Source organism: Capsicum annuum, chromosome 6, assembly GCF_002878395.1.
Source record: "Capsicum annuum cultivar UCD-10X-F1 chromosome 6, UCD10Xv1.1, whole genome shotgun sequence".
NCBI lineage: Eukaryota > Viridiplantae > Streptophyta > Magnoliopsida > Solanales > Solanaceae > Capsicum > Capsicum annuum.
The window spans coordinates 225,295,101-225,308,093 of record NC_061116.1 but is presented as its reverse complement, the minus strand read 5'-3'; the positions used below and the strand labels follow the sequence as shown (position 1 = coordinate 225,308,093).

The window sequence follows — 12,993 nt, the reverse complement described above, 5'->3', positions numbered from 1 at the left end:
TAATCTATTGTCGTATATACTAGGTAAAATTACACTGATAGCGTAAGTTATCGATGTAACTTCAATCCTTATTTTTCATGTGACGCTGCGAAAGATTCCTCCATGCATGCAACACAACAACATATTCAATGTATTCCCACAAGGTGGGGGTCTAGGGAGAGTAAATGTACGCAATCCATACCACTATCTCAGATGAAGTATAGAGGTTGTTTCCGATAGACCCCGGGTCCATGCATGCAATACATATCGATAAATAAAATTTGAAATCTAGACGTGACTTGTCAATACACGTTCTTCCAGCCTAACATCAGATGCTTTTGTTTCCTACTTAAAACTACCCATAACAAATTACATGCAATGCATCTATAGCATCAACGACTACTGTTCCTTCCATTATTGTTCTCATACAAGAAGACAAATGCTCCCTTAATATACTTCATGCCTCAACTCTCTTTATCATCATAAGAATAGATAAACCATCACTATTATTGAATTCTGGAAACATGAACATTCTGTCATGAAAACTAACTATAGCAAAGCCGAAAGCAAAAATAGTGCAATTTTTAAGGTCCTACACGAGTGCAACAACATTTTTGAAGTACTTTCATTTAAAAGCATGGCCTTGATGAAATAACAAAACCAATATAGTCAAGTCAATAGTAAGTGCCTAGAGTTGAGTCCAAATCATCTCCATTACTGATACAAACTTTCTCATACATTACAGCAGGGCTACATTTTAGTCCAGGATTTGAATATAAGTGCCAAAAGATAGCATATTGATCATTAAGAACATCCAACAACTAGCTTAGTCAAATCCAACGTCGATAAAATTGGCCAAACACATAAAATAAGAATTAGTTCATCTCATTCTATCCTAGTATATACAATAAGTGATTCCATTCATGACAATATAGCCACGCCTCCTTTTTTTTAAAATACCTCTTTCTCAGCAGATGCTAATGCTGTTGAGAAGTGAACCTTCAAATTCAATGGAGAAGACGATGACAGCAGAGCAGACCAATACTCATCTCAACTTCCTCATCTTATAACCCAAATCTCAAAGTGGTTTTTTAAGGCTGAAACTAGAGATAAGAGCCCTCAAGAAAGGGTACATGGAATCATACTCCAGCAGGCAGCAAGTTGCTAAACCTGAAGATGGATCAAACTCCTCACCATCACTGCCAACAAAATTCGAGACCATAATATATGACACAAGGAAGTACCTTGAACTAACTGCATGCAAAAGAAAACGAGAAATATTATGCAACACATGGAAAGTACTATGATGAGCACCTCTGCTCTTGGTATAAAACCCAAGTAGATATTATCAAGAACACTACATCAAGTAAACTTGGCAGATCATACACGACAAAAAAAGAAGGAAAATAACGAAACCTCCCAATAAAAAAGATTATTGGTCGCACCTCAGCAAAGGTAGGGACCCAGGGAGCTGCCATCGCTTTTGGCTTTCCTTCGTGGATCTCCGGTTTTCACCGCTACACACAAAATTCACTCTCCTCTTATTACTTCTTCAATTGTGTTGCTTGTAATGAATACTCCACATAGTACCAACATTTCATTTCATTCCAAATTTGGGGATTGGAAAGTTCCCTTGTGAAACATCAACCTAAAGGGACCTTCAATCCACAACAGAAGAAGTATCAAATAAGAATTAAAAAGAATCGAAGCACTTGACATATTTCCTAATATAGAAACCTAATAGCTTTTCAATTTCCAATCAAGCACTTCCAGATGAAGCAAAAGCATGCGCGTTCAATGTTAAGCAACGAAATAAATTCCAAAAACATCAGCCGCAAGTAAACGGATGATCATTATAGAAATCAGTTAAAGGTGAAACTCAGAATGGTGCAGCGATTGAACAGGACACTTATTTTAAATAGAGGTTTTATCTTTCATCCAATGCAAGTTGTTCTAGCTTTAGATATTGAATACTCTTCAAACATGTCCTTTTTAGCCTTTCTACGCACGCACACATAAACCTTACAAGTTCTCTTTCTTATAATCATTGTGCGGGGTGGGGGTGGGGGTGCGGGGTGGGGGTGTTGTACTTGTTACGACTTCCTTTATGGGCATGAGACTTGCACATAAATCCATTTTAAAGTAGCCATATTTTCCAACTCTTACTCATCATCTAAGTTGGAGAGGATCCTCCTAAATGAGATACTCAGTTACATGCAAAAAAAGATGTGCTTGGTCAGTTGGTCCAGTTCATTTACTTGTCATTGGTTCATTTACTTGCTTAATGACAACTAGGATCAATTTTATGACACAACTGAAAATGTTTAACATATGCACAAACATACATATGTTGACTGAAAACAAGAACCCAAATGAAGTACATGTTCGTGTATTACTTGATTCCAATGAGCCAAAATAATAATAATAAACAGAACATACAAATACCTTGAAATTTGGCATATCATTTGGTTACTTCTATTGCTTTCTTTATTGATGTAAGCAGTACTCCAGTATGGTTTGGAAAGTTCCATCCTTTTCCAACTAGCCTTGACCAGTTTCACTTCACAACTCCAGCACATTCAGGACAGCATAAACAATAGTTTACATCTTATGCTCAAGGATAGTGCATCTAATACACTTTCATGATCACATATCCAACTTCTCATAACGAGTTTGAGGCTTCACCCATGCACCAATAACACATTTTTTCTCCATCTCTTTGCGGGATAAAAATAAATCTCTAACAACAAACTTTTTCATGAAGGTTTAGAAGCTTCCAAGGTAGGCTTTCTTGTAACTTGTTCAATTGTGAACTCTGCTCCCAGTTTTGGGGTATATTTTCTGTATGAGGATCTATTTGAAGGGGCTTTTGATCTATGAAAAGAAGAATGTATACTTACTTTTACCAATCCATTCGATGTTTTTTATCTGTCACTTTAACCAAAAAAATTGCTCCAAAATATTTGTCATTTCAGAAACCAAAAAAGGGTTAATTTCTTTTTCCAATTCCACCACTACTACTCTAAGAGGGCGGATACAGTCAGTAATTAATCATTTGAGAAAGAGATAAGGGTAATTTAGTCACATGCCCCTTATGATTATGATTAATGCTAGCAAATGATTTTCTCAATGTGTGTGCCAAAATCTTAAACGATAAATAAAAAAGAGAGAGGAGCATAAGATAGTCCAACTGACTTCCATGAGGAGAAAATATTGATTTGATACCAAAACAGGCAGGAAAACATTTGTCAGCCATGCAGATACTGCTCCTTTATCACTGTAGAAATCAGGATAGATGCATGCCTACTTTTTCAAGGAAATAATTTAGAAAAGGAAAAAAGAGGTTGAACTAAATAAATGAAAACCTCCAGATTGCACTCATGAAAGCACAAAAATGTTTAATGCATCTGACCAGCCATGTCTTCCAAGGAACAGTCTCACTGAAATAAAGATACAGATGTCAACACCAGTGCATGCCATAACGTTCTTCGATGACATGCACATCTGATATTTCACAATTGTAGATAAAGGAATCCTCCAAATTCTCAACTGCAAACTCTGGGGCAGTAAAAATGATAGAACCACATGCATTTCAGCCGGCTACCTTTATTCCACCAATCTCATCAATCTTTGAACTCTTGTGCTGCAACATTTCAGCAGGTAAAATGACGGCACTATTAGTAAAAGGTGAATGTATGTTAAGTGTAGGGATTAGACTGCTCATGCAATGAGTTAATATCACAAAACTAGGGTTTGCAGATATATCTTTTTCCTCGATAAACAAGGTTCAAAATATAGTAAAGTCATATATTATATGAATCCAATATTTTTTAATTTACCTTGCTTTTCTTGTGTCTGTGGACACCGTTAAGATCCTCCTCATCATGCTTCCTTTTCTGAAATCATTTTAAGATAAAAGATCAAAATCAATAAGTTCTTTTCCCATTTAATAATGTGAAGGGTGATCTTTTACAATGAAACTAAATTGTTAAACACCACATGGCAAGAACTTTCATTTTTTCTTTTTTTGATAGGTCCCACCCAGCAAGAACTTAAAACAGAAAGAGAAGAACTACAAAGTCAACATCTCATTAAGTAGACCACACAAAATTCAAACCTGAGGTTATTCTTAAAGTAAAAGAGTGGATCAGACTTTTACCTAGGTAAAATATATGCACTAAACTAAACCAAATGACAGCGGACTCAACAACTTTTCACCTCAATAACTGAAAAAAGCCAAGTAGCAGTTCATTTCAAAGACCACGAGTCCGATCCCTAGAAAGCTGAACCCTTGTTTATCTCAATTTTTTCCCACTTGATCGCACAGAGGCAACTTATAACAAACAGGATGATGTACACATGGATTAAGTTATCAAGTACGAATGCAGGAAAGCAAGGGCAATAGTCAGCACAATGGTACTGGCACTGTTGCGAAATTTTAGTTTCATCCATTTTAAAAGATTCTATTCAGTTAAGAGAATGATGAACAAGTCTTCTAAACTTCTGAATATGAAACTAAGATGATGCTCAAAGTAACAGCATTCCATGAGAATATCATTTTTGAAACAAGATCATTAAAGTTCAGACAACAGCAGACCTTTTCGTGTTTCCTTGAATGCTCAGAACCAAGATCATGGTGGCCGCTTTTATCCTTCTTTTTTTCTTTGTCCTTGTCTTTACCCCGATCTTTATGACGATGTTTGTGCTTCTTATGTTCTTTGTCCTTCTCCTTGTCTTTATCCTTGTGTTTTTTATGCTTCTTCTCCTTGTCTTTCATCTCGCTTTTAGATTTTCCAGCTATAGTGGGGGTGCCTCTGTCAGACTATCAAACACCATGAAAGACCTACTGATCAGCAACTATTATGACAGGAAAAATCATTTTATGTTTCAGCACATAATTTGAGGAAACCCAATTCAAAAACTCCAACTTCAGAAATCATAAAGAATAAGAATGTTGCTTAGAAGAAGAAGAACAATTGGAGTTAAAGAAACCAAGTTCGAAAGAAGATATCTTACAGGAGACAAACTGATTGGAGCCGTATCACGTAGCTGGAAGGCTTGTCCAAGGATATCTAAGTCAAAGGGCTGGATGCGTGAACTTGTCTCTCTTGAAAAGGAAGTACCCTGAGTTAGCTGATCCAACTGCATCTCCTCGCCTTTCCTAATTTCTGTGTCTCCAACCACATTATGAAGATAATGTGTATCGGAAATTGATAGCGGAAGAGACCTCTTACCAAAGAACTCATAATGAGGTAACAACTTGAAGTGACTAATAAGGTCACGAGCACCTGTGAGTTCTATTGGCCCTAACAATATATTTGGACCAAATCAACAACAGTCATAAATTACAAATATCTTTATTAAATATAAACACATTTTAAAAAGGAGAACAATATTTTGCAAAGCTCATTCCCTGACAAACAACTATTCCACATAAACAATATTTTGCAAAGCTCAGTCCCTGACAAACAACTATTCCACATTTAGATCGCAAAGATTTAGAAGCAACACATCCTTTTATCAAAAAAATGGATGAAAGCAATTGCATCACTGTAAGCAGAATAAGTCAGCATAAATGAGTTGGCAATGAACAATAACTTTACCTCCTAAAGTAAGAGCAAAAGCAATAGGACTATAAAACAAAATTTCAACAGCAAATAAATTCACCAACGGGAGTCAGAGAAAGAATATCAATCAATATGTCACATTCAACTTGGATATAAACCTAAGGATGCAATAGAGAACATTATTTATCAACTGCATTCTAGTCATATGAGTAGACATGTAGCAGTCAACATGTGTAACAAGCAAGGATATTGTATGTTCCTATCTTTATTTTTGGAGGGGAAAGGTAAACATGTAAAAGTCTCACCTCGTCCAAATTTCTTGCTGTCTGGATCCATCAATTAGCGTCCAGTGTATGGAGTAGATTTTTATTTCCTGGGAAGTATCGATAGGTGAGACAAAATCCAGAAATATCTAATGCAGCAAAAGTCAATCTACTCATAAAACTAAAATGCAAACAAAATGGCATTGGAGAAGAACAATTGGAGAATGTAACCACAATACAACCATAGTGCAAAATGAAAGTACTAACAGAGATCATAAACCTTGCCAGTATCATTTTTAAATAATAAAATACTGCACCTAACACTAACAGAACAAAAGACAGTTTTTATCTGTTCAACTAGAGAAAACCTACTATATGAACGGACAGAGAGATCACTTCACATCCCATCTCTGTACCTCTACTATCAAGTGGATAGGGAGGTCTTATTGAAACAAGCATAGATACATTAAAAAGAAAAATGAACTAAATACTAATCTAGGAAAAAGAAAAAGAGCAAGTACCCAGAATGATCCTAAGAATAATGTCTCCCAAGAATCGTGTACAATGGCGTCCAATGCCATCTAGAGTGCACGGTATCTAAAGAAATTGTGTATAACGACAGCCAGTGTTATCTACTGCACTAAGTCCAATGTCTCCCGATAAATAGTGTATAATCAGCCTAAAGATCAGTTTTTTTCCCAACCAGCTAGGTCACAAATGCAACTCAAACAGTTTTTTCAGCCTAAAGATCAATTTTTTCAAACAGTTACACTTCACAAATGCAACTCAAACAGTTTTTTTCAGCCTAAAGATTAGGCTTTTCAAACTGTTACTTCATAAATGCAACTCAAACAGTTTTCTCAGCCTAAAGATTAGTTTTTTTCACAGAGTCACTTCACCAATGCAACTCAAACAAACATTTAGATCCTTGACAAGACTGAACAACAAAAATGAAAAAGGACAAAAACTCAAACTTTTGGCTCGAAAAAATATAAGGAGAGAACTACAACTCAACTTACACGCGAGAACTATTAACAACCACAACAACACAGCGAAAGTAATAATTAAACAGTATAAAAATCAATAAACTCCCACTTCCTAACAGAGATCAAAAAAAAGAAAAAAGCAACTAGGTGATTCTTTCCATCTATACCCTAGATTTAGTTGAGAGGTGGGCAAAAGCAGGCTCGGACACCAATGTTATCGAAATAAATAAATAAAATCCAATTACCGCTTTGACCAATTAACTCGGAAAAAAAAATGATGCAATTACAATTTGAAGAAATAAATCGAATGTAAATAATCGAATCTAGGTGCTTTGGGTTTGGAAAATCACCGTAAAGCTTCGTATAATTGAACTGATAGGAACCCTAATTTTGCAATTTCGCCGGAGTTGAAAAAAGAAACTATTGGTACCAATTACGGCGTATTATTGTTTATAGTGATATCCTGATTTTTATGGTATATTTTTTAAATTTCTATTTGTAGCATATTGACGATAATTGCCCTTATCTGACCGGTTTTTGAAGGAGTTTTTTGTCATTTCAGTACTTACCAAAATTAGGACCAAAAATTCCGGGGGATTCTTCAAAGTATATAGTTTTGACTTAAAAGAAATTCCATTAATGTAAATAGCTCTATCTCAATTTATATCACGTAATTTAGTAAAAAAAATTAAAATTTATGATTTAAGCATTAAAGATGATTTTTTTATTTTGACTGATAGGAGCCCATAAAGAACTCATGCCCACTGAATTTATCATATTCGAAAATCTTGATCACTACTCATGAACCACGATTGCACGAAGAAGGCGAGAGGCACGACTCACCTTTTGGTTCACCCAGCATATGAAATGCAAGGGGCGAAAGACAATGATCTATATTATTATTAAAAGGAGAGGACAAAGCCTCTCCATTAAACCACGTGGAAGCATTACATATTGACACATGTCAGTTTAGTTAATTAGTTAGGAAATAGTTGTTGAATCAGTTGGTTTAAAAATTTTGAATTCAAACTTTCAATTACTTAATTTTATATTCATTTATTATTTTTAAAATATTAAATTTAAATTATCACTTAATTTACAAATTTTAATTTTTTGTCTCGAATTTGGTATATTAGTTGGTTATAATTGCTACCCTTTATACTATACAAGGAATTAGTTAGGTTAGTTATGACATATTACTTATACTTTTTAAAATATTTTTAATTTTAAAAATTGCCATAGCAGCTTTCTCATAAGTAGCATATCCTGTATTTATGTAAAGTTCAAATTCAAATATTGGATAACATGACAGCATCTCAGCAGATGCACATTTCCCTCAATATTGGGTTACTTTTTTAAAAAAATATATATATATTTTTAACTTTTTTTTTTATAAAAAAAAATATCACACTATATAGTCAGCAGTTTAACATAGGTGTTAGTACACAACTACTCTTCCATCTTATCCATAACTTCCCCTATTATATCTCATCATCCAAAACCTGTCCTACTTTCATATAACTTCTTATATAGGGTAAAATATTTCAATTATGCAAATCTCTTTCAACATTCTTCAAATACTGACGTCTTCTTAAAAAAATTATCAGAGTTCATCAGCAATATCACAATTCAAAAAATGCTATGAAAAATACTTATCTTTGCATTAACCAGACGTTTGAATTTGACAAATATCGCCTTAATCGTCGCAGTTATTCTATTATTCAGGTACTTATGTTTGAATTTTTCTCTTTGTGTGGATTATATACTTTCTAAGTTAGAAATTGTTGTCTATAGGCATGCGTTGTTGTACTATATAATATTGACTTTGATGTTATGATTCATCAATGTTGTTGGTTATTTTTTGTCTGTTAAATTATTTTTCTGAGAGAATCATTTCTACATTGTGAATGGTTGGATGTGTCATTGGATTTCAAAGTCATACTCTGTGTGTTTGATTTCTCACAAGTGGAACTGCAATCATTCGGTGAAATATGTAGAAACATTCTTTGACTCATTCTGTGTATCAGGACGGTTCAAAGCTTTGAATTTTGTGTTTTGGCAATTGATTTTTGGTGTTGCTTTTGGAGTTTGGAACTAAGATCGAAATTGGTTGCTTTTTAGAAGCAACAGGGCAATGCAGTGACTGTTGCTCTGTATTATCATTCGGGAAATGTCAGCCCGACTGGTAATGGGGAGGTTCTGTCATGGTGCAATGACTTCTGTCAGCCTAATTTAATCATTTTTCCTCTAAGACATGTTTTTTCTCTGTTAACTCTTTTCATCTTTTGACTATCTCATTAGATTATGAAGATAATAAAACACATTAATGGAGTAGATTTTCATAAAATCATCAAATATGTGATACTAGAAAGGGAAGTAAGCAAGAAACTACTGATTTTTTCTCCCAAATATATTTAGTTTGTACTGTTGTTGCTCTTTTTGCGTCAAATTTAAGTCTGATGTAAATTTATCAAGTTATGCTCTTAAATTTTGAAGGTTCTTGAGTAGTATATTACTAATTGGGGGAGAAATCTACAGATTGATTTTAAAATAAGAAGTCTTCTAGTATAAATAAAGTATATTACTGCAGTTTGAAGGTAGATTCTTTCTCTTATTTTGTCGGTTGAACTTACTATATAGTAATAGATACGAAAACTTTATTATTTTACATGTTGAAGAAGAAGCACATAAGTGTTGCTTAATGATGCCTCAAAAATCGAAGTTATTATATAGTAATAGATATGAAAACTTTATTATTGTACATGTTGAAGAAGACACAGATAAGTTTTGTTTAATTATGCCACAAAAATCGAATAGGTAACAGATTTTCTACCCAATTGTGGATAGCAGAAGCATTCGAAAGAAGAAATTGAACAAACGAAAAAAAGAAATAGTGAGAATTTTCAGGTATTGTGAATTTTATTTCTTCGCAAGTATTTTATCGTTCTTTGTTGAAATTATTGTATTGTAAGCCTATGGTTTTGTACATTTTACTTTGGATTTTGCAATTCAGTAATGTTTTTTTATTATATTCTTTGTTTATTTGGAAAATCCTTTTTTAGGGTTCTTGGAATTTGGAATGAATTAGAAGCAGTATTCCAATGCAGCAGCTACAGCTTTGTACAACTACCTGGGCAATGCCAGCCCTGCTCATGATATGGGCGACATGCTTTCATTGCTAAGTTTCTTCAGTTTGCACATCAAAATATTTGTCCCCTCAAACTCTAATTTTAACTATCTTTTTTATATCAAAATTAGTTTTTCATAAGAGGAATACATATAGTGGAAGATAGAAAATCGGAGGCATTACAACAGAAAATTGATCATGCTTACTTAACTTCAAAGGTTGTTGTAGGAAGGTACAGGTTTTTCTCCAATTCTCCCTTTTCTCTTAATACATTAAAGTTTTGAAGATGGTTACAACTTACCTACTTATCCTTTTTTGTCGTAATTGAAGGAGTTCTCAAATACGCAGTATTGCATTTCTTAGGTCACCTAATTTTGAGTATCTGTATTGATTTTCTGGCTCAAGTATTCTTAGTTGTTTATGTAATCAATGATCTACCGATGAGCTCATCTTTGAAAGCCTTGGTATGGTCCTTGCCATCAAATTAAAATAACTGCTTCTCTTTTGAGGAAAACGTTGTTCCGATTAGTCTCATTCATGTGAATAGGTTCCTGCTCTCTTGCACTATTACATATATATCAATTTTGCACAGTTGTTGATTAATAGACTTGCCTATGCTAATGCTATCATTCAATTTACAGCTTACTATGTGGTTGTTGATGAGTTACTTAGAAGACAATTTGCAATAGTCTTTTTGGAGCGTGTTAAGATGATTTTGGGTCAAACTATGGGGATGAAAACGTTGTAACAACTCGTCCAAATAACCTGAACAAGAAATTCAGATAATTTAAAATTAAAATTTTCTTTAGTATTATGTAAGGGCAGAAGGCAGATTTTTCTATTAAGTCATTTAATTACACTACTCTCTTAAATATATTCCTAAGTTTATGAAGCATATGCAGTATTGTGCTGAATATCCTGAAGAAGTAATTGTTGCGTTCTATGACTTTTTCAAAGTGGGAAAGATGCCAGTCAGCGACACTGAAATTGGTGAATCGCATATTGCTAGCACCATCTATGCTACTTTGCCACTGTTTTTTTCACTAACACCTTTAAGATTGAGCATTTCTCCAACCCTCCCTCTGTGTTCTTGTGGGTGTTCAATCAAATTCCAAGCTCATTTTAAAAGAATCACATCTTTTATGTCTTTATAGTGTTGAGGAGGTCAAGAATGGCTGGAAAAAGTTGAGTTTTGGGGTTGGAACTCAGAAAACGGTGGAGCTGCATCAACAAGATTGTAATAGCTGAGAAGTACATGAAGTATAAGGACTCTAAACAATCGGTTAGGGTTAGAGTTAAAGATCTTCTTGATTGAATGATCCTTGAAGAAAGCATAGACCAAATAATTTTGATTGATAAGACTGGATCTATAATTAAAATCACGAAGCACTACTATTATGTCGGAACATTTTTAAATCTTTAAAATTCAGCCATTTTCATATTTTTAATTTATTTATGGTCCATTTTATTTGCATCTATTTGTTCTTCTATGGTTGGTTTCTTAATTTTTGGAGATTCGATAATGTTATTCTATATGAAATAGTAAGCCGTGTTTACTTGGATTACTACTTAAGGTACATCTTACATCTATATAGTTTATATAATTTGCATATTTGTTTACAATTTTTTTTGTTTCATTTTAATTTCCTTATTAGTTATTCTGTGTTACTTTTCTCATAATTGTTTTAGTATAATAGTCATTGTTACTATGACTTTTGTTTTGATTAAACTTCAATCGTCAATAAATTAATGAGTTTTCTTTATTCGACGTGCAACAGTTTTAGATCAAATTATATAAGAAAGATAATTTTTTGAAAATTTATTTCTTTCACCAATTAATCATTTTTTCTTGATTAAAAAAAAGTTAAGATATGATTTGGGAAGCGATATCTACAAGATAGTTTTGTATTTATTGTGTTCGAGACAAAACATAATACCTATGGCATTTGAATGTAAATTAATTTTAGGAGGTTTAAATTTTGAGATTTCAATAAATTGTATGGGGTATAAATCAGCCACAATTAATAATGCAGTATGAAATAAAACAGTTATTTTGATAATGATTGTACATGATAAAAGTGTTGGTGGATTTCTTTCTTTGAAGTTATCCGCTCATCACGCGGGTACGTATACTAGTTGAACTTAATAATGCTAGGCATTAGGTGTGCAACTCGAGAAATCGACTTCGAACAAATTTATATTGCACTAGCCCCATGACCGAGATGACAACTAAGTCAGGACGTTACTGCTCAAGCAATGATCTAACCTAACTCACATGCGAAACACCACTCACATGTCGTACATTAAATACTTCGATATTAAAGATGAAATTGGTATTTTAAAATTATATTATTACTAAATTTAGAAGTGGATTAAGTATTTCTTTTTAGACTGCCTCAAAAAGAAAATACATTTTTATATTGAGATGGTGATAGTAATTTTTTAAAATTATTTCTCAGTTGAAAACATAGATAATCTATTTTAACACAAAGATAACTAACTGAACTTACAACTCAACAAATGACATATAAGTCAAGTAGTGTTTAAGAGCCCGTTTGGCCATGAATATTTTTCCCTTTTTTTTCGAAAAAAAAAATTGGAGTTGAAAATTATGGTGTTTGGTCATGAAACTTTGAAAAATAATTTCGGAAAAAATTTTCGAAAATGGAAAATAACTTTTTGTTGTTTTCCCTTTTTTTCCACTTTCAATTTCAACTTTCATTATTATTACATATAACCCCAATCTTTAAATTTTTACACAAACCCCTTTTATTAATTAAATTTCGTGATTTTTTTAAAAAGACTAAATTCAATAAAATAATTAATTCAAGTAAAAATAATTAAGAATTTCATCAACAAATTTAAGAATATATAAAATATATTTATATCTATCAATCATATTTATCAAAATATATTTTTCTCTATTTAATTGATTATGGTTAGATAAACTTATTTAGTTCGTGCTTGTGATATTTTTATTCAAATTTTAGAAGAATAACAATCATAATAATTAGTTTGTTGTTAATTCTTTTATCAATTGAAGACATATAAATTATTTTCTCAACATTTGG

General features: G+C 32.9%; 1 protein-coding gene and 1 long non-coding RNA gene across 7 annotated transcripts; one reads left to right on the top strand and one right to left on the bottom strand.

Moving 5' to 3' along the window:
• Positions 1 to 673: 673 nt before the first annotated feature.
• On the bottom strand, positions 674 to 7,275 carry LOC107875378 (mediator of RNA polymerase II transcription subunit 19a). Of its 5 annotated transcripts, none has more exons than XM_016722080.2 (8): positions 7,146 to 7,275; positions 5,852 to 5,919; positions 4,996 to 5,285; positions 4,577 to 4,801; positions 3,819 to 3,875; positions 2,425 to 3,622; positions 1,425 to 1,637; positions 674 to 1,233 (listed from the first exon to the last, which is right to left on the bottom strand). In XM_016722080.2, exons 2-6 carry the CDS (start codon positions 5,880 to 5,882, stop codon positions 3,572 to 3,574), a joined length of 654 nt encoding a protein of 217 aa, XP_016577566.1. In that variant the 5' UTR covers positions 5,883 to 5,919; positions 7,146 to 7,275; the 3' UTR covers positions 674 to 1,233; positions 1,425 to 1,637; positions 2,425 to 3,571. The 5 variants fall into 5 exon arrangements, with proteins under 5 accessions (XP_016577566.1, XP_016577567.1, XP_016577568.1 ...); XM_016722081.2 differs by having other exon boundaries at positions 674 to 1,178; XM_016722082.2 differs by having other exon boundaries at positions 674 to 1,149.
• Positions 7,276 to 8,262: 987 nt separating this feature from the next.
• Positions 8,263 to 11,363, top strand: LOC107852215. Of its 2 annotated transcripts, XR_007056854.1 has the most exons (4): positions 8,263 to 8,520; positions 8,917 to 9,702; positions 9,858 to 10,154; positions 11,077 to 11,363. It is a non-coding gene; the product is annotated as an uncharacterized LOC107852215 (long non-coding RNA). The 2 variants fall into 2 exon arrangements; XR_007056853.1 differs by lacking the exon at positions 8,263 to 8,520 and having other exon boundaries at positions 8,529 to 9,702.
• The last annotated feature ends 1,630 nt before the right edge of the window (positions 11,364 to 12,993 follow it).